Source organism: Quercus suber, unplaced genomic scaffold (genome assembly GCF_002906115.3).
Source record: "Quercus suber isolate HL8 unplaced genomic scaffold, Cork oak 2.0 scaffold_434, whole genome shotgun sequence".
In the NCBI taxonomy this organism is placed as follows: Eukaryota; Viridiplantae; Streptophyta; class Magnoliopsida; order Fagales; family Fagaceae; genus Quercus; species Quercus suber.
This window is the reverse complement of record NW_027069885.1, coordinates 319,210-339,920: the sequence shown is the minus strand read 5'-3', so window position 1 is coordinate 339,920 and position 20,711 is coordinate 319,210. Positions and strand designations below refer to the sequence as shown.

At 34.2% G+C, this 20,711-nt stretch overlaps 1 protein-coding gene and 1 long non-coding RNA gene across 3 annotated transcripts; one reads left to right on the top strand and one right to left on the bottom strand.

Annotated features, from left to right (window-relative positions):
* Window positions 1–4,228: 4,228 nt before the first annotated feature.
* Window positions 4,229–6,856, bottom strand: LOC111997880 (protein neprosin). 2 transcript variants are annotated; one of them, XM_065761909.1, is made up of 7 exons: window positions 6,502–6,856; window positions 6,225–6,311; window positions 5,873–6,031; window positions 5,597–5,761; window positions 5,439–5,492; window positions 5,195–5,341; window positions 4,229–4,800 (listed from the first exon to the last, which is right to left on the bottom strand). In XM_065761909.1, the coding sequence occupies exons 1-7, from the start codon at window positions 6,688–6,690 to the stop codon at window positions 4,438–4,440; spliced, it is 1,164 nt and encodes a 387-aa protein (XP_065617981.1). In that variant the 5' UTR covers window positions 6,691–6,856; the 3' UTR covers window positions 4,229–4,437. The 2 variants fall into 2 exon arrangements, with proteins under 2 accessions (XP_065617981.1, XP_065617980.1); XM_065761908.1 differs by having other exon boundaries at window positions 4,234–4,800; window positions 5,873–6,115.
* A 5,098-nt stretch (window positions 6,857–11,954) lies between these two features.
* On the top strand, window positions 11,955–19,183 carry LOC136062629 (uncharacterized). Its single transcript, XR_010624360.1, has 3 exons — window positions 11,955–12,137; window positions 15,651–15,821; window positions 18,905–19,183. It is a non-coding gene; the product is annotated as an uncharacterized LOC136062629 (long non-coding RNA).
* Window positions 19,184–20,711: the final 1,528 nt, after the last annotated feature.

Here is a 20,711-nt window from a genome sequence, read left to right as displayed (position 1 = left end):
GTGCATGATCATCACGGTGTGTTTGTCTCGATCCATGTCAGCTAGTGACATCGGTTTCCCTGTATATGCGACATGCATCAACATGCTTGATACTTTGGTGAGCTTCAGCTTGCCCTTGTACGAACATGCTAACGCATGTCATATACGTAGGCACGAAACTCTGCCGGTGCACCATAGCACACCAAACGCGAAACTCTACCGAATTTTCGCCATGAAAATGGGGCACCTTTGTTATGGTATCCTTACAGCGAAAGCTTAGTAAGGATAGCGTTTTGTGTGCTATAACACACTAGAAGCGAAATGCTGCTAGATTTTCTCCACAAAAATAAGGCGAGATGTTGCTAGATTTACATTGTGGATATTTGGCAATAATTTCAAATGTACTAGTAAAACATTGATAGAGATCACACCCTTCCAAAATCAAACCTCAAAGCCCAATTCTTTGAAGCCTCGTGAGATAATGCCAATAGCTTGTTTTAATTGCCAATGTCTAAAAATTAAGATTTTACAAAAACAAAGGATTGTCTCCAGACAGGCGTTGCGGGGTGCCTAACACCTTCCCTGCACGTAATCAGATTTTTGAACTCAAGGATCAATATTTTTTACTCGTTCGTATTAGATTAGTAAAAACAACTTTTTCTTAGCCTATGATTGGTAGTAAAATCAAATAGAGTCAGGTGAACAATCATACCTTAGAAAAATCCAATGATTGGTGGCGACTGCACTTGCCTTTGTTAATTATAGGTTAAAATTGACTCAATTCAAGTCACACACTAGAGATACCCTTTTCACCCTCATTTCATAGCACCTGAGCTCAAACTTTCATAAATAAGGGATTAAGTGTCATCGCGATGGGTGGTCGGCCACTATAAGGCATTGACACCATGGATTTTGGGGGAACCCTGAAAGACTCGTCACAGGCGCTTGCGCCCACATGAACGTGGGTAGTTAGTATTAAAAGAGCTTCCCATAAATAACATGGGTAACAGCTCACCTGAGAGACAAGCAAAAGCGTAACGGACGGACCAATGTGCAAAATGACATTAAATCCTACAATGCCCCAACATTTTTTCCCAACGGATACAAGACAATTAAGGTCAGCATTTATCCCCATAATGAGGGACAAAGGCCTATAAAAAGGCACAAACAACCAGAACAAAGGTACGCAACTGTTATGCAACATACGCATTACAATTCTCTAGCCAAATAGCAATTCCTCTATACAATTAAGCTTTGATCTTATTGACTAGCTCGTTGAAGGCCCTTTGGCACACACCACACTGGTATGCTTTGAGAACCTTATCCTTTTTTGTAGGATCTCATGGCTACTATGCTAATGTCATCCATCCATATAGATGAGGAGTTCGACTAAGCATTTTTTGCATCATCAGTAACAATGAATTTTGAAACTAGAAAACTAAAGTGAAGGTTCAAATGAACGTCCTATAACCTTTTATAATATATATATATATATATATATATGTATATATTGTATTTTTCTATTTCAAATCTTGCACAACTTATTAGAAAGAGAGTGATATCATCTATATTCTCCATTGACTCATAGATATCCTTGAAAAATCCCAATTTCCTTAGTCTTTCACTAGAATCCATCTAGTTATGTTTGTTTGTTTGTGGGTGGTCATGCACTTTTTATGATGAACTCCCATGGTTAGGAGAGCAGCCCTCTCGTAATCATGGGTGCACTTAACCTTGTGGTGTGGGTATGCACTCAAGGTGACTACTATAGGCGCATATTCCTACTACATCGTGCGCATGATCATCACGGTGTGTTTGTCTCGATCCATGTCAGCTAGTGACATCGGTTTCCCTGTATATGCGACATGCATCAACATGCTTGATGCTTTGGTGAGCTTCAGCTTGCCCTCGTACAAACATGCTAACGCATGTCATATACGTAGGCACGAAACTCTGCCGGTGCACTATAGCACACCAAACACGAAACTCTACCGGTGCACTATAGCACACCAAACACGAAACTCTACCGAATTTTCGCCATGAAAATGGGACACCTTTGTTGTGGTATACTTACAGCGAAAGCTTAGTAAGGATAGTGTTTTGTGTGCTATAACACACTAGAAGCGAAATGCTGCTAGATTTTCTCCACGAAAATAAGGCGAGATGTTGCTAGATTTACGTTGTGGATATTTGGCAATAATTTCAAATGTACTAGTAAAACATTGATAGAGATCACACCCTTCCAAAATCAAACCTCAAAGCCCAATTCTTTCAAGCCTCGTGAGATAATGCCAATAGCTTGTTTTAATTGCCAATGTCTAAAAATTAAGATTTTACAAAAACAAAGGATTGTCTCCAGACAGGCGTTGCGGGGTGCCTAACACCTTCCCTGCACGTAATCGGATTTTTGAACTCAAGTATCAGTATTAGATTAGTAAAAACAACTTTTTCTTAGCCTATGATTGGTAATAAAATCAAACAAAGTCAGGTGAACAATCATACCTTAGAAAAATCCAATGATTGGTGGCGACTGCACTTGCCTTTGTTAATTATAGGTTAAAATTGACTCAATTCAAGTCACACACTAGAGATACCCTTTTCACCCTCATTTCACAGCACCTGAGCTCAAACTTTCATAAATAAGGGATTAAGTGTCATCACGATGGGTGGTCGGCCACTGTAGGGCATTGACACCATGGATTTTGGGGGAACCCTGAAAGACTCGTCACAGGTGCTTGCGCCCACATGAACGTGGGTAGTCAATATTAAAAGAGCTTCCCATAAATAACATGGGTAACAGCTCACCTGAGAGACAAGCAAAAGCGTAACGGACGGACCAATGTGCAAAAGGACATTAAATCCTACAATGCCCCAACATTTTTTCCCAACGGATACAAGACAATTAAGGTCAGCATTTATCCCCATAATGAGGGACAAAGGCCTATAAAAAGGCACAAACAACCAGAACAAAGGTACTCAACTGTTATGCAACATACGCACAACAATTCTCTAGCCAAATAGCAATTCCTCTATACAATTAAGCTTTGATCTTATTGACTAGCTAGTTGAAGGCCCTTTGGCACACACCACACTGGTATGCTTTGAGAACCTTATCCTTTTTTGTAGGATCTCATGGCTACTATGCTAATGTCATCCATCCATATAGATAAGGAGTTCGACTAAGCATTTTTTGCATCATCAGTAACAATGAATTTTGAAACTAGAAAACTAAAGTGAAGGTTCAAATGAACGTCCTATAACCTTTTATAATATATATATATATATATATGTATATATTGTATTTTTCTATTTCAAATCTTGCACAACTTATTAGAAAGAGAGTGATATCATCTATATTCTCCATTGACTCATAGATATCCTTGAAAAATCCCAATTTCCTTAGTCTTTCACTAGAATCCATCTAGCGATGATCTTGAAGATGAACTTTCATAAATAAGGGATGCTAGTGAAGAAGGTGGAGTGGAAGCTCATCTAGAACTTTATTCATCTGCTCATCTTCATTAAATAAATGGAAAAAAAATGATACTTTTCTTCTTTTTGGGCGCTCCAATTCCAAATGCATTCTTCATCAAATTCCACATCCCAATTGATTTATGGTACTTGAATTTCACAACTTATAACCCTTAGTGCTTGGATCATACCTATAAACACATACTTCTCACTATGGTTATCTAGCTTGGACCTTTCTTGATCCGGTACATGCACATATGCAATGCTCCTAAACAAACATAACTGAGAAATTGTAATTCTTTCAGCTCCAAGCTTGCTATGTGGGGTTCATACAATCCTTATGTGAGACAAAAATTAGTCAAATAGACTGCGTGAGCAGGTTCATCCCAAACTTCTTTGGACATTCTCATGCTCTTTAACATTCTTTTGGTCATGTTACCACTTGCCACTATCTACCATGTTGGGATTTGAGAAACAACTTCATTCAAATATTCCAATTATAAACAAATATAAAAAATTGGTAACCCATGAAAATTAAAAATGTTGCCATCTAGTTGGAAAAATATCATTCTCACCATGAATCTACTAGCTTTGATACCATGTTTTTGAAGTTGGTGGGTCTTTACATAATCACATTTCCAAACACTAATACACCACATATAATGGAAGAGACACACACTCTCAAAGCACACCAAGGAAGGTAGAATGAATGGAGAAGAGGATGAGAACTCTTTGTTTAGAATGGAGGAAAGCATGCGTATATATACTATACCATACAATCTTAACTTCCACTATATTAAATTACATAATTTCAAATTTTAACTACTCCATAGAATAACTTTTTTTTTTTAATATTAATGAATCAGAGAGTTTTATATGACATGCCCTGTAGGTACATTTAGCGTGACATGGAGAGAAGAAGAAAATAATTCACCTCTTGTTATATTTCCCTCTTTCTCCTTTATTTTGAAACAATAATCTAAATGATCATGGACAATTGGGGTTTCTACCCGGACCACCAAAATAAAAGTAGTCTCCATAATCTATGATATTATAGCAATTGGGTTTCGACATAAGTGTCATAGTGTCCCGAGGAGCCCTTTGAATTTGTAAACCATCAATGACATTGAGATTTTTGAAGAAACTAGCCTTGCCGGCCCCTTCTTCTGCGAAATGGCCACTGCCCATTTGTGTTGTGGTGTGCTGCCCATCTTTATAATAATTTAACACCTCTCCTCCCCATTTAACTGTTGAAGCACTATCAGACAGGATCGAGAATAGGGAAGATGGCCAATATCCAAAGTCTCTTTGGTTAATACTCAACCACCAGTCTCCCCTTGCATTAATGTCCTACCTCATTGCATATGTCATGCAAATTAGTTTGTAATATTTTGAATGATAACTAAAGGTATAAAGACTAATGAAAGAGAAAACAAATGAATCTTTTTGTGTAGAACAACAGCTTAAATTCACCGTCTTAAAATATAAATTAGGTAAAAAGAAATTTCCCATAAAAAAATTTTAATTTAAAAAGTTGTATATAAAAATACATAAAGCGGGAAAAATAATTTAAAACATACACTGTTTTAACTAAAATTAAAAGAATTTCAAACATATCTATAACATTTGTTACTGTGAATTTTTCTTGAGGAAAAAAAAAAAGTACATATGATATGATCATATATGTCTATCCAAAAATTAGAATTATTTAATAAAGTAATTAAATTGAAGTATTGTACTATACCTTCCAAACATGGAACTTGAGTGCAAATTGGTTACCATCATACTTGGAATAAGGGGTGACTCTTGCACCCATCGCAATCTGTTTATTAACTTGAACAAAGCCAGGGCACGCCAGATTGAAGCAACCTGTCTGTTGATATTCATCATCCTGTGGCCATGATTAAAAAAAAGACGCTTTCAAAAAAGAAATAGTATATGTAAACAGGGCTAGTGCTGGCAGGGAAGTCAAATATTAAAACACGTACAGTCCAAGATATGAAGATTCTAGTTTCTTTATCTCCATATAGATCTTTGTAAACCTGGTTTTCCACACAAAATAATTTTGTAAAAAAAAGAAAATTTATTAGTAATTAATTATTTAGCATGCGCCTAAAAGAAAAGATGATGATGAAATTATATATACCATCGCGCCACCTTCAATGGCATTAAGATCTTGAACATAAACACCATTTGTCAACAAAAATTGAGATATGCTAAACTCATTATCTTCCTGGGTATGGGGGTTCCACAGGTTCATCTCTACCGACATTCCATAATACTTATCTCCAGCCTCACCAATCATTGCATACTAGAAACTCAACAAGAAAAATAAAGGTTATGAATGTCGATTTGTGTCCATTATAGTTGATACCATTGAGCTCAAACCTATTAATAATATTGGTTAAAAATTAAGTTGTACCTCATGGGGATTTACTTCAATCTTATTCTGAGCATCAGGGATGGTATGGTATTTTTTCCTTCCAAAATTTGCTACAGAGCCCGCCCTTAATAAATCTTCTTCTTTAGTTCTTCTTATGGGAATAGTTCCTTCTGGGCACCTTCCATTCAAGTGCCATGGCTGAGTAAATTCGGGCTCAAAGTTTGAAGAGACGTCATTGATTTCATCAAATGAAAACCCTTCTGGGTAAGAACTTGGTCTCATCTATTGCATTTGGCATAGATACCAATGCAAACCCAGTCCATACCATACATACAATAAGTATCAAATTATTCGTGATACCAAATGAAATTTAGTTAATTAAACTAGTTACCTGAATTGTGTGATTTTTTAACAAAGGATGATCAAAAGCTGGCTGCTTGTAGATATCTACGCAATCGATTATATCTCCATCCGGGCCCTATATCAAATACATTTTCTCATCACACACACATAGATATTAGTCTGAATTCTCAGTGTTGTAATAAAATTACACTGCTATTGTACATGGCAGTCATGTAGACACCATTACCCACAAAAGTGAATGACTCTTCTAAGACTAAAGCAGAAAATACTAGAACACAAACATGTTAAATGAAGTGATTAATAACCTCGATGGATTTAAGAGCGGGCTTGTTAAGGCGCTTTAATTGCTGCTGAATCTCCAGTTTTTGTTTCTTACCAAATATGGTGTTAGTTTTTCCATTTCCAGCTGATGACATTGGTATGAGAAAGAACAAGTAAAAGGTCATTTTTACTGCCCTCGACCACCTCCTCTCGCTTCCACAAGGCGGAGCCATCAGTGGCTAGCTAATATTAGAATCAAGTGGTGGGTTTGTGGTGTACAGAGATGTAATAGCTAGCTTTGATCGTCCCCTTTGCAATACTTAAACGTGAGATGCAATGGCTATCTTTGGTTGTCCCCTTTGCATCGCTTAAACATGCATTTGTTCATCCTCTTTGAACTGTTTCACATCCTATTTATCAATATATCTACACATACGAACTTCTATAATAAAGATCACCCTATTTTAGGTACAAACTTCCTATTTAATTTCCTATTGACAACTATGATTCTTTTGTTTCTTTGTCTTTTCATAGGATTGGTTAACATTTAAGGGAAATAATCCATCCTCTTTGAACAGTTCCACAAGCCAAAAAATTTGGAAGTTTGTTGTTTTAAGTTAAAATTAGAGAATTTGAGATAAATGAGAAATTTTGTAATAATTTAATTTTAGGATTGTTTCTCAACAATTTCGGAGGTATAAAACTTATGGGCTAATTTTGAGGTAGAAACTATGAGAGAATCTCTTTTTTATTCTTTTTGATTTGAAGAAGGAGGAGAGATAAGAATGTTTTTTTGTTTTGAAGGAAAACCTTGTGTGAAAATAGTTTTCCATGTTTTTCCAATGGTTGTTAGCGTAAGAAAAATGAGTCAAAAGAAAGATCTTTGGTCAACATAAAAAGTATGCCTCATTTTTAGAGATTATTTTCCACTATTTTGTTTTGGTGGAAAACAGCTTTAATCTCATGGCAAACTAAATAAGAGAAATTCGGGGATCGTTTTCAAACACATTTAAGGTTGCAACCAAACATAAGAAAATTAGATAGTTTTATAGAAAATACTTTTTGAAAAATGACTTATTTTCTAGAAAAAATTAACAACAAAACAAACAGGCTGGCGATAGTGGGAAGTGAGAATAGATGAGGTTTAAATTTTGTAAAATAATTTTATTTTACCTCCTCTAGTTAATACACCATTCAATTCACATACATCAGAATGTAGAAGTTTAAGCATAATAGAATTTCTATTTGACTTAGAAAAAGGTTTCTTTGTCATCTTTGCTTGAATACAAATCTCACATTTCTTTTCATCATCATGCTTATTTGAAATCATACCATACTTTGACAAAAATTTCAAGTATTTGAAATTTAAATATCCTAATCTAGCACGCCACAAATACGAAGAATCAAAAATATAAGCACATCTAGAAACTTCTTTATTAATAATACTTAGTTTGTACATGTCATCAGTAGCATATCCCTTTCCTAAAAGTATCCCATTCTTGGACAAGATTAACTTATTCAATTCAAGTACAACTTTTACACCACTCTTACATACCAAATTGGTGAATACAAGATTCTTCTTGATATCAGAGACATAAAGAACATTGGTTAAGATCAGCATCTTGCCAAAACTCATTTTCACTTCAATGGTGCCCTTTCCAAGAACCTTTGCTTTATTGTGATTGCCCATTAGCACTTGTTGTTCTATGGAAGACTCGTCATAAGTCTTGAATTGCTCCTTGTTGTTGCACACATGCACCGTTGCACCCGAATTGAACCACCAATCAAAAGGATTTGCAATCACAACCATATGAACTTCAATGATCATGTCAATATGTATGCCACTTCATCCTTTTTCTTGTTCATCCTTCTTCATCCTTTTTCTTGGTCTTTAGGAGTTTACATTTGCGAATGTAATGACATTTCTTTCCACAATGGAAACAAGCCCGGTTCTTCTTGTCCTTGCTGGGATTCTAGGAGTTGTTCTACTTGAAACCACTCCCACTCTTGTTCACCTTCAAGTGCTTATTGGTCTTACTTGAACTCCCACTTTGAACATTGCTCACATTGTTCACATTCACTTTAGAATCGATGTTAGTCTCATCTTTAACCCAACATTCCTCTTCAATTTGGAGATGATGTCCAAATTGTTCTAAAGTGAGATCTTCTGACATATGCAAAAGTTTTGTTTTGAAGGAAAACCTTGTGTGAAAATAGTTTTCCATGTTTTTCCAATGGTTGTTAGCGTAAGAAAAATGAGTCAAAAGAAAGATCTTTGGTCAACATAAAAAGTATGCCTCATTTTTAGAGATTATTTTCCACTATTTTGTTTTGGTGGAAAACAGCTTTAATCTCATGGCAAACTAAATAAGAGAAATTCGGGGATCGTTTTCAAACACATTTAAGGTTGCAACCAAACATAAGAAAATTAGATAGTTTTATAGAAAATAATTTTTGAAAAATGACTTATTTTCTAGAAAAAAATTAACAACAAAACAAACAGGCTGGCGATAGTGGGAAGTGAGAATAGATGAGGTTTAAATTTTGTAAAATAATTTTATTTTACCTCCTGTTTCTTTCTTTGTACCTTTATCTCATCAATGTCTTCATCACTTGCAGCAGGGAAAGGCATCAAATTCGAGTCCAAGACATAGAAAAGTTTTAGTGCAATAAGTAAGGATTTCATCTTGTCTTTCCATCGAGAGAAATTGGTTCCATCAAAGGGATCCAATTTCACCAACTCATGATTCAACATCTTCAGTGCTAAAACATCACTTGTTCCTTCCATCATAGTAAATATTGTCTAAGATTGTTGGGGATAATACACAAAGTAATAAAGGAAGAACAAGTATAACACAAAGACAAGCAGAAATAGATAACTAGGAGGCACAAAATTATTATCATTAGACAATATTTGCCCCCACAATTTTTTTGGTAAAGGGTTATCGCAAACTTGTCCTTAGGATACAGCCAAGTTGTTGGGTTCTACAAATTGCAATTCTAGAGAATGACCACAAGATTTCTTATATTTCTCTCTAACTTACTATTTTCAAGTGAACATAATCCTCTATTTATACCCATAGCATTATATTTCATCAAAAGGCACGTATGGAGAGTAAAAATGCTTCATAAAATTGTTCACAAAACTTGAAATCTTTTCAAACATTAGAATAGCTACCAAAAAATTCGGTAAAAAATTTAGTTTTATGAGTTTTGATCGGTCAAGAGGAATCAAGCATTGATCAAATATACTTTTCGATCGATCGAATAGGAATTGAACAGGGATCGAACCATCTAGTGACTTTCGGATGATTTTCTCCATCATTTCAATCAATTGAGAAAAAGCTTTGATCAGTCGAAAATACTGAGTTTCTAATTTCACTTAGAAATTTCAAAACTTAAATTTTCACTTTATGAAACAATATTCTCCAAATTCAAATATTATTATTACAACCTATACATGTACATACCTATATATACAATGGGATACCACTTAACCCAAAAGCTTAAACTTTATGGGTTTTGGCCAAATTATGTTATATTAACCAATAACCACTCACTCTTATCATGATTATCCAATATGGGAATTTACCACTTAAAAAACTACACTACCACACTACTTACACATGAATATTCTAATAAATCTCCTCCATTTTTCTTCCTTCATTTTCCAAAAAAAAATGAACTCCTCCTTCACATATGAGTCTTCTACCAAGCCACTTGTAGTTACACCTCAAGTAATCCCCACCTTGAGCTGAAGCCTTTTTCTTAACAATCTATATGACATGCATTACCATCAAGTCTAATGTGCTCACCAATAGAATGTCTTTACTCAACCATGGGTGGAGCAAAGATGGGAGTCTTCCTTGCACAACTTTGGGAGCCACCAATACACAATCATTTTGACTCGCCACTTAGAGCCTTTAGTCAACCATGTGTGAAGCTAAAATGAAAGTCTTCCTCATTAGCTTCCATCTCTGAACAATTTGACCATTGAATCAGAATTGCCCTTGTATGTGAATGTAAGAAATTATGTTTTTCATTTGCAGGCTAAGCATGCTTTGTTTGAAGAGATTAAGGAGATAAACTAGCAACTGATAGACGCTATGGTTGATCTCAAGAGCTCTCATTCAACTAAATATTACACCAGCCCAATTCATAACAATGGCTTAAACCAGATCCTCTTGAAGATCTATTTTCAAAATCCCACCTGAAAACATGGCCTATGACCACTTAAATCAAACCCAACTCAATTTCAGTTAATATTCTCCTTTTAAATCCAACCCACACCAGCCTTGGCCCACCTCTTGACCCATTTTGAATTAAACCCATTCAGTTCGAGTCCAACCTTAAAATTTAACCCATTCTACCATAAAAGCCAACTTGAAACTTTACTTAAAAGCTCTTAAAGAACTCAAGCCCAAGCCTAGATACACATTCAAAAAACCATAAGCCTAATAGTGTAACATATAGCAACGAAGGTTGGCCTTAGTGGAAGGGGCTCTGGTTGCTTAAGTAAGTGGTCTCAGTTTTAAACCCTTGTGGATGCCGCAAACTTTCTTGGGAGAGGTCCTGCCTTAGTGCTCAATAATACCTCAAAAGATTAGTCCTGAGATAAAAACCTGGGATACCTTGGGAAATAAAAAAAAAATAGTGAAACATATCATTTTTTCTTTTTTCCAGCCCAGTCCAAAAATATTAAATCAAGTTTTTATTGTCTAGTCTCGGAGAAGAAAGCCATTTTAGAACTCAATACGCAATTGTAACCCAAAACTTACACAGTTCAGTCTGAAAATCCTTCACTAAACCCAACTTAAGCCAAGCCCAGAATAAAAATATACTGTCAGCCCACTCCAAACCCTAAAATAAATTTGTAAACTAGAACCAAAGCCCAAACCCAAAGTTAAATTCACAAACAAATAACAAAGCCCATAAATGAAAATGTGTATACAAAGTCGCTTAGTGTTTTTTTTAGTCACTGAGTTGAGTTTACAAAATCTTGTCGTTCTTATGGTCCAATTTGGATGCCCATCAGTGGGCAGTCAAACCCAGCCTTAAAGAGGCGAACAAACTATAACTCATCAATTTACAAACGGAGTTGCAACATTAATCCTTTAATTTGTTACTATTGGAAGCGCCAAAGTACACTATTGTCTCCCAAGTTTACCCCAAATTTGTTCACTGGCAACATTCCATGAAATTTACCCCAAATTATCTCCCAAGTTTCAAGTAAATGTTATTCATCTTTCAATTTTTAAAAATGGGCAATATTAGTCATTCTTCTAACTGTAGTTAGTGGTATTTTTTAAATCTAATCTAATCTAATATTATATATAATAGCTGAAGCCCTTTAAAGAGATATTGCCACTTTAAGAAAAATAGCCCTTTAAAATGCTGTCACGTTTAAATTAAAAAGCCATAAATTATAACGTTTCACAACATTAACACCGTTTGGTAGTCTTTGCGTATACATATATAAACAAAAAAACGGTTGAAGTAAAATAAAAAAAAAACAAAACCTAGCGATACAGAGAAGCCTGGGACACGGAGAGAAATAGAGAAAGAGGCGATGAGGTCTGGGACACGGAGATGAAATAGAGAATAGAGGAGGCAACGGTGGTGTTTCTCTCTTAAAATCCTGCTTCCCTCAACCGGCGGTACTCTGTTACAGACTAACAGGGTGAGTTTTTTTTTTTTTTTGCTTTCTTTGATTTTTGATTTTTTTTACTAAACAAAATCTGAAACACTAATATGATTCAAGCAAAACACTGATATACTCCAATCCGTCTTCTATTTCTTCTTCTTCAAATAAACCCTTCAAAACCTCATAAATCTCCTTTGCATCTCCAACGTCCCCAAACCACCACTTATTTTCCATTCTCAAACCATTTACAAGGTTTAGGTTGGCGTTTACAATGTCTGAGTATCTGTCGTATACACTATTTTTGGCATGCCGACTAACTGGCGATTGAGACGGATCATCAAGTTTCAAGGACTAAGACAGTTTCATTGTTGTATTCGCTTAATGGGTTTTCGCCAGAATCATATCGGCGTGTTGGTTTTTTGTTTCTCGATTTTGCTATTACTCTTGCTCTGCCTCTGTCACTGTGTGCCGTTTGGTTTCATTGGGGTTGCTCTGCATTGCTTTTTTGCCATTTACTCTCTACAATTCTCATGTTATACTATGTGTGGGTTCAATCCCTTTTGTTTTCTATTTTCCCCTAATCATAAGGACTCGAGGTTTTGGTAAATGGTAAGAAGAACGTGAGGTTTTTTTTGTTGTTACATGAGAAAATTCAGTAATTCAAGGCTCTATATGGTACTTAACTCAATTGAGATGATTTCTTTTCAATTTATGAATGATGGAAGTATTTATTTTGCCTAATTTATAGCGTAATGTACCAAGTTTCTTCGGTCAGTTTTCTTAATCCTCTTATACTTTTAAAGTCTATTTTGGAAGATAATTATGGGTGGAAAAAGCTTATAAATAAAGTGATTCACAAATTGAAGCAGCCACAATATCGGTTTATGTCTTTAGTAAACTATGGTATTTGGTTTTGCTACATTTTGAAAGTACTACAATTTGACAGTGGGCATGATATTCTGTTTTTGTTTCAGACTTTTTATGTATTTGGGTTACATTAGGTTTTGATTCGATTTAGTTTCTCAGTATACTAAAAACTTTTGGGAGTATTTGGATTCAATTAATTTCGTGTTTGATTTTGGTTTAGTTTTAGGGTATTTATAATTGGTTTTGGATAATCAAGGTTTAGAAATCTTAAAAGCATTGGAATTAATGTGTCTAATGTTTGCTTCATCTTTATTGCCACAATTGTGCACTTCTAGAGGACTTTTTTTTTTTTTATAATCCACTTATAGAAGACTTTATAACAATTATTTTTCCACATACATTTGAGAAGAGTTAGATGAATTTCTCAAAATTGGCTCTTTAAACAAAAGATGGCAGTGTATTGTGGCATAATTTTAAGCCAAAAGAAGAGTTAAACAGACCTATTCTAATAGATGGGTCTCTGCACCCATCTCCTCTCTGGCATCTGCTGTTTGTATCTCCTCTTTGCAACATATACGGAAGGTTCGCATCATCTCATTGCTTCTTCTCCTATTCAAATTAGCATCTTCAATCTTCAATATATCTATGTTTTAACTTAAAATCTGATGCTTATACTTAAATTGTTTTTCTTCTTGAAATACTCTCTATGCAGTTTATGCAATACTCTCTTTGCAGTTTAGAGTTTATAAATACAAAAACCCACAGAAAAAGTAATGTGAGAGAGAGAGAGAGAGAGAGAGAGAGAGAGAGAGAGAGAGAGAGATGGTGAGTAAGGCACAAAGGGAATGACATAGAGATAAATCTCAAACCACCACCACAGTTGGTCTCCAACCACTGAAAATTGAGCATTAAGTATGATTTATGTTTGGGCATTTGGTTGGATTTAGGCATTTGGGTTAGATTTGGTTTTGATTCAAGTATTTGGGTTAGAAAATTAGAATTTGTTTTGTTTGAGTATTTGTTTTTGTTTTGGATATTAAGAATTGAATTGGCTTTGGGGCTGTTTTGTAATTAAGTTTACAATCTGCATAGTGAGGGGACGAAAGAATTCAAAGCATGGCCAATGTTGCCAATCATATCTTCTTTGCTCGATACTGCTTCTCTGCCTACAACAATTTGTCACTAAACATGCATTTATACTTTTATGTCTTTCTTATAAGAGTTAATCTGTACTTTTTCCTATTTATTTATAGGACATCTATTGGATGTTTCTTTACATATATCTTTTTTTAATTTTTTTTAAATATAATTGCTTAAGTGTATATTGCCATGATAAACACAGAGATTAATTAATCTTTCAGATGACTCTTGGAAGTAGTGAATCCAACTCTTAAAATTTGTGTTTCTCCTCAAAAAATCTAAACATGTGCGCATTCTCAAGGATTGATTCATTTATGTACAACTTGCCCAGTTTTGAAACTCAAGAATATGACAAAAATAAGGATACAGTTGAGTGTTTGGTGATAGATGATTTTATATGGTTCTTGACAATTTTTTTTTTAGTTCCATTGACACTTAATAGGATGAAAAATGAAATAGTTGGGTATATTTCGAATCAATTAGCTATAGGAAAACAATTTTGATTAATTTTTTCCAATTTATTGGTATCATCTTAATATCTTTTGGTCAATTTTTTGTTTATAGTTTCTGAACTTTCTTTTGCTAAAGATCTATATGGTTGTAGTATGTTTGGTTTATTGCTTTAGTATGAACTTGCAATTCTTTCATATGACTTTTAATTTTACTTCCATTGCTTCAGCCTTTCCTTGTAATTAAGGCTGTTATGACACGTTAGAAATTTGCCCACTTAAAACCCTGCCACGCTTGCAATTTGAAAGTTACAAAATACCGCACGTTGCACCGTTTGAGCCTTTAAATTTTAACTGTTTATTTTTTTTTTTTTTTTTTTTTTTTTGCTTTCTTTGATTTTTTTTTTTTTTACTAAACAAAATCTGAGACACTAATATGATTCAAACAAAACACTGACATACTCCAATCCGTCTTCTATTTCTTCTTCTTCAACTGCGTCAAGCGACAGTCCAGCCCTCTGCCATTGTCAAACCCATTCCCTCCACCGGTTAGTCTCTGTTTTTGGTGTTATGGTTTTTTTTTTTTTTTTTTTTTTTTTAATTTGGGATCAAATCTGATTTAGGTCTGGGTATTTTGACTGGATTGGATTGCATTAAGTTGTTTGGCTTAGATTTGGTTTTGAATAAGGAATTTGGATTAAGAATGGTTTTTAATATCCATTATTTGTGTTGGATTTGGTTTTCCTTTGGGATATTTGGGTTTAATTTGTTTTGAGTATATCTCTACACTTTAAAGCTTTCATTTTATTTATTCTGTTTTAAATTTTTTGGTGAAACATTTTTTCCCTTTATAATTTTGTTTCCCATGTTTCTTTTCTAGCATTGTTATCAAGTTTTTCCAATATATACTTCTCTGTATTAGATTTTTTCCCCATATAGTTCATATATCGCAGTGATTGTGTCAATTTTATTTTCAAATTGTATTTCGTTGGTATACACACACTTTGTAATGTAGAATGAGGTTGGCCATATTTTATCAATAGGGCTAAGATTGCATCTGAATTGGATTTTCATTCCTATTTATTGATAACAGATGAAAACAAATACATATAAGACAGCCCTGAAATCCAAATACAGAGGAAACAAGAAGCTTAAAACAGAAAGAACAAGAAGCTGAAAACAGTAGAGAAATATAGACCAATAGGTATGCCTAGAGAAATTCAGAGCAACAGGTATGCAGATTGCAGAAAATACAGACCAACAGGTATGCAAAGAAATACAGACAGTGACAAATATTTTTAGATGTCAAATATTTGAGCTTCGACTCCCAATATTTATTTATTTCAAATATTTGTTTAATGATGTGCTCCACCTGTTTTTTAAAAGAATTGAATCAATAAAATTTTCAGAAATTGTTGTTTCCTTTGAGACATGAGTTTAATAATATGAACAGTTTGAAGAACCCTTTACTCTTTAGCTATGGAATTGTTGTTTTAAATTTTAATGGGTTATCCTTTCTTATTTATCTGTTCATATGCATTTAGTTTCTTGCTCTTTTCATGTTTGATGCATCTTAATTTGTTATAATATTTTGCTATCTTGATGGGTTAGTCATGTTGTTCAAGTGTTTTCCACTAGAGTCACTAAGTACATTCTCATGTTTGTAAGATTTTAATTAAACTTTTCAAAGTACAGTATTTTAGAATCTTTCACTGGGTGAATTTCTAAATGCTGTTCAATGACATTTTGTGTTTGTAAGGGCTTTCAAAAATCAAACAAAGAGGTACTTAAGAAGATTTTTGAAAGCGTGAGAAGGTTTATTTACACCAAGGACCATGAGCAAGTCCAAGGATGAGGCTTTAGGCTTTATTTTTTTGGAGTAACGTTTGAATTTCATAATTAATTGTTTTGTTTTGATGCTAAGCAAAAAACTAAAGTTACCATGTCAGCTTTTCTGTTTATATAAATTGATAGTTTTGTTTGATTGAACTTGGATCATTTGAAGGTTTTTTTTTTTTTTCCCTCCCTTTTTTTGACAATTTTCTCTACTGGGATGTGTTACAATTCAAACTTTATGTATATTTCCCTTTATCTTTGTTTTTACTTTTCACTATTTCAAAGCTATGTATGTGCTATACTCTATTTTCTTTACTAAATTTGCTGTGATAAAAATGTTTTTTTAAAAAACTTATATTGACATTGACTTGACTTAATTTCAATTCAATTTATTTTCCATTTTTATAATTATTCAATCTTTGCTGTGAAGTGTCATAATTGATGTAGAACAGACAGCACATGCCTTCCTTGAACAGCAGGGGCGCAGGAAGTCACAACGCAAGATCAAAGGGGGGTGCCAGTAGGGGGCATCGGGGTAACAGTGTCGGAATTGCATGAAATTTGGCAGGTTGAAGGGAAACGACGTTCTGATCCAGATTTATGCCATGAACGTCGCCAAAATTTAGGCGAATTCCTTCATTAAGGCCCCGATAACAGCGTTTTTGCTATTTATAGTAATATTTGTTTTTCCTTAATAACTTTTAGTTTAAAAGTCAGAATAAGGTCCCGTCTGTTTTGGGACGACCCTTAAGGTTAGTGGTTTATGATTCTGCAGTTAACTCAATTTTGCCATTTTTGGTAAAATTCGGTAATTTTGTCCCCTAATCGCTTAATTAGCACGAATTAGGGTTTTAAACGTTTTTCCTTAGTATTTATATGTTTTGTAGCCGTCAGAGGCAAATCAGACTATTATCAATAAACACAAACTTTTGTCAAATTTTCTTCTGGTGGATTCCAGTTTTATCTCCTTGTGGATTCAGGGAAACCCCTCGTGGATTCGAGGTTTACTACCAGAAACTAACAGTTTAGTTTCTGTTCTATCAAGAGAGCATCGTGTGTGTTTCTCTTCAGGCTTCCGCGACATCAGTTGGTATCAGAGCCTTGACTTACCCTGGTTTGATGGCTAACCGGCGAGACGGTAACCACCACAACAATGACGGCGGTGACGACGTCGACAACCCAGTCCTCACTAGGGCTGAGTTCCTTGATTTTCGTGATGAAAATCAACAATTTCGTGATGAACATCAACAATTTCGTGATTCCACCCAACAAACTCTGGACCAGATTCAAGAAGCACTTGCCACCTTGCTTAACCGAAACCCTAATCGTGAGGCAGAAACTTGAAGCTACAAATGCCAAGTACAAGGAAGCTGCTGATAAGAAGAGGCGTGAGAAGATCTTCAATGTTGGGGATTTAGTGCTGGTCTATCTCAGAAAGGAGAGATTTCCTGTTGGTACCTACAACAAATTGAAGGACAAGAAGTATGGACCATTTCAGATTACTAAGAAGATCAACAACAATGCTTATGTGGTTGCTCTTCCTCCAGACATGAGCATTTCTTCTACCTTCAATGTTGCAGACTTGTACGATTATCATCCTCCTGATGAACCAGATAGTGGGAACTCGGGGTCGAGTTCTTTTCAAGTGGGGGGGACTGATGTAGAACAGACAGCACATGCCTTCCTTGAACAGCAGGGGCGCGGAAGTCACAACGCAAGATCAAAGAGGGGTGCCAGTAGGGGGCATCGGGGTAACAGTGTCGGAATTGCATGAAATTTGGCAGGTTGAAGAGAAACGACGTTCTGATCCAGATTCATGACAGCCATGAACGTCGCCAAAATTTAGGCGAATTCCTTCATTAAGGCCCCGATAACAGCGTTTTTGCTATTTATAGTAATATTTGTTTTTCCTTAATAACTTTTAGTTTAAAATTCAGAATAAGGTCTCGTCTGTTTTGGGACGACCCTTAAGGTTAGTAGTTTATGATTCTGCAGTTAACTCAATTTTGCCATTTTTGGTAAAATTCGGTAATTTTGTCCCCTAATCTCTTAATTAGCGCGAATTAGGGTTTTAAACGTTTTTCCTTAGTATTTATATGTTTTGTAGCCGTCAGAGGCAAATCAGACTATTATCAATAAACACAAACTTTTGTCAAATTTTCTTCTGGTGGATTCCAGTTTTATCTCCTTGTGGATTCAGGGAAACCCCTCGTGGATTCGAGGTTTACTACCAGAAACTAACAGTTTAGTTTCTGTTCCATCAAGAGAGCATCGTGTGTGTTTCTCTTCAGGCTTCCGCGACATCAATAATCATTGGGTTTTTCCCCCTTAATTTACATGTAAGGGTTTGTTGTGGGTTGAGCCACATTGTCTAAGGAAGTTAAAAACACTTTAGTGAGAGTTCTGTTTTTGTTTATGGGTCCGTATGTATGTTTTATTCTTTGGTTGATTTATTAATTATTTCCCTTAATGTGCTATATCATAATAGGTTGATGTGCTATATCATAACAGGTTGTTGGTGGTTGCTTTTTCATCATGATCAGAAGGTGAAGATAGAAATTGCCCTTATCAATACCTGTTGTGTCTTCGTCATTATCACAAGATATAGATAGACTTCTACTTTTTTCCAAACCTCATCTTGCTTGACAAACCTTATATTTATCCATTTGTACCACATATATTTATCTATTGATTTTTTATGTATATAATTTTTATGTTATGTTGTTCTATACAGCTATTTTAGAATTGTTATGAAATATTGTTTCCATAATTAAAGTTTAATAGTTTATCGTTGGTTTATTTTAACAATCAGTTAACTAATACAACATGCCCCCAGAAGAATTTTAATGTATTTCATTGTCTTCTAATAAGTAAAATGTGGGATAAATTATTGTATTAGTCACATAACTTTTATTGTATAAATTTGTTACAGGCATAGCCAATTTTGTAGAAATTATTGTCCTGCTACTAAAAGATTTCTTAAAAAATTAGTTTACTCAAACATATAAATTCTAGCTGCTACATTAAATAAATAAAGAAAGAAAATTCACAACTCCAAGAAAAACTCAATGATGACACAATTTTTGCTTTAAGTAAACTGAGTCTAACTAAAATTCTACTACTCTGCTATTTGAGAATGTTAAAATCAATCTAAACTACTGAAGTAAAAAATGAAAGAAGAGACGAAAGAGGGAAAAGAAAAATCCAAGTGCTCACACAAATGAGTTCTATTGAAACTCTCTACTACTCTACTAACAAATAGATGAAAAGGAATTAGAATCTATGTGTTTAGAATATGCAACTACAGCCAAAATATACCTCTGATTGGAAGCATTTCATCTTTTTGGTTAAAATTAGAGTGACAATTTCTTGAATACAATAATTTTTTTCATAATAGCTCCTATTTAAGGATCTATTTTTCATATTCTCATACATGCGGTGTGTATGTGGGAAAAAGGGATTTACTGTAACTGTGATATCAAATACTTCAGCTTCTTTCTCTTTCAAGTTTGTTTTCTTTTACTAATTTTTTCTCCCTCTTTTTTTTTTTTTTCTTCTTTCAGCATTGTATATGATTGTTATTATTAACATGATGAAGCATCGTATTGAGGTTATCTAATATATGTGTTAGATGAAAATGACATCACCACTTTTTTTTTGTGGAACAATCAGTTATATGATTTTATTCCAAGGTCATAATTAAATTTCATGCCTTTGATTATTAATAAAGTGAAATTTTGCCCAAAAAATATGAAATAAAGGCAAAATAAAGGAAAGTCAAAGAAATTTAAAAAAAAAAATAGACAAAATAATAGTTGTTATAGCAATTGCAAAAAAGATCTTGAGTTACGTCACATTTCTAGGTCTTGGAAGTATTTTATGTGTCTTGATATTCCTCCTCTAGCAAATGACATTTTAAAGATTACGAGAAATTTTATCATTAGTAAAATGTATATTATATTTTAGTTATTCATTAGCAAAAAAATTAACATATTTAGTGGTAGTTAAACAGTTGTTACAAATCACAAAAAAAGCTGGCTAGAGTAAAATATATTTGGAACCTTTGTTTCAACCTATATGCATTGATTTGAAGGATAAGACATACTCTTTCAAGTCTATCTTTTTGGGTTTTTTTTTTTTTTTTTTTTTTTTTTTTTTGGTGTTCTATACCTTCATGAAATTCTATGTCAGGTACTTTATGCTTTTGTTAGTACTATAGGTTAAAAATGTGACAACATGAATGTGTAGAACTTTTGAACATTTGGATTTCTATATTAAAATCATGCAAGTTTAATAAGTATTTGAAATTTACAGAGAT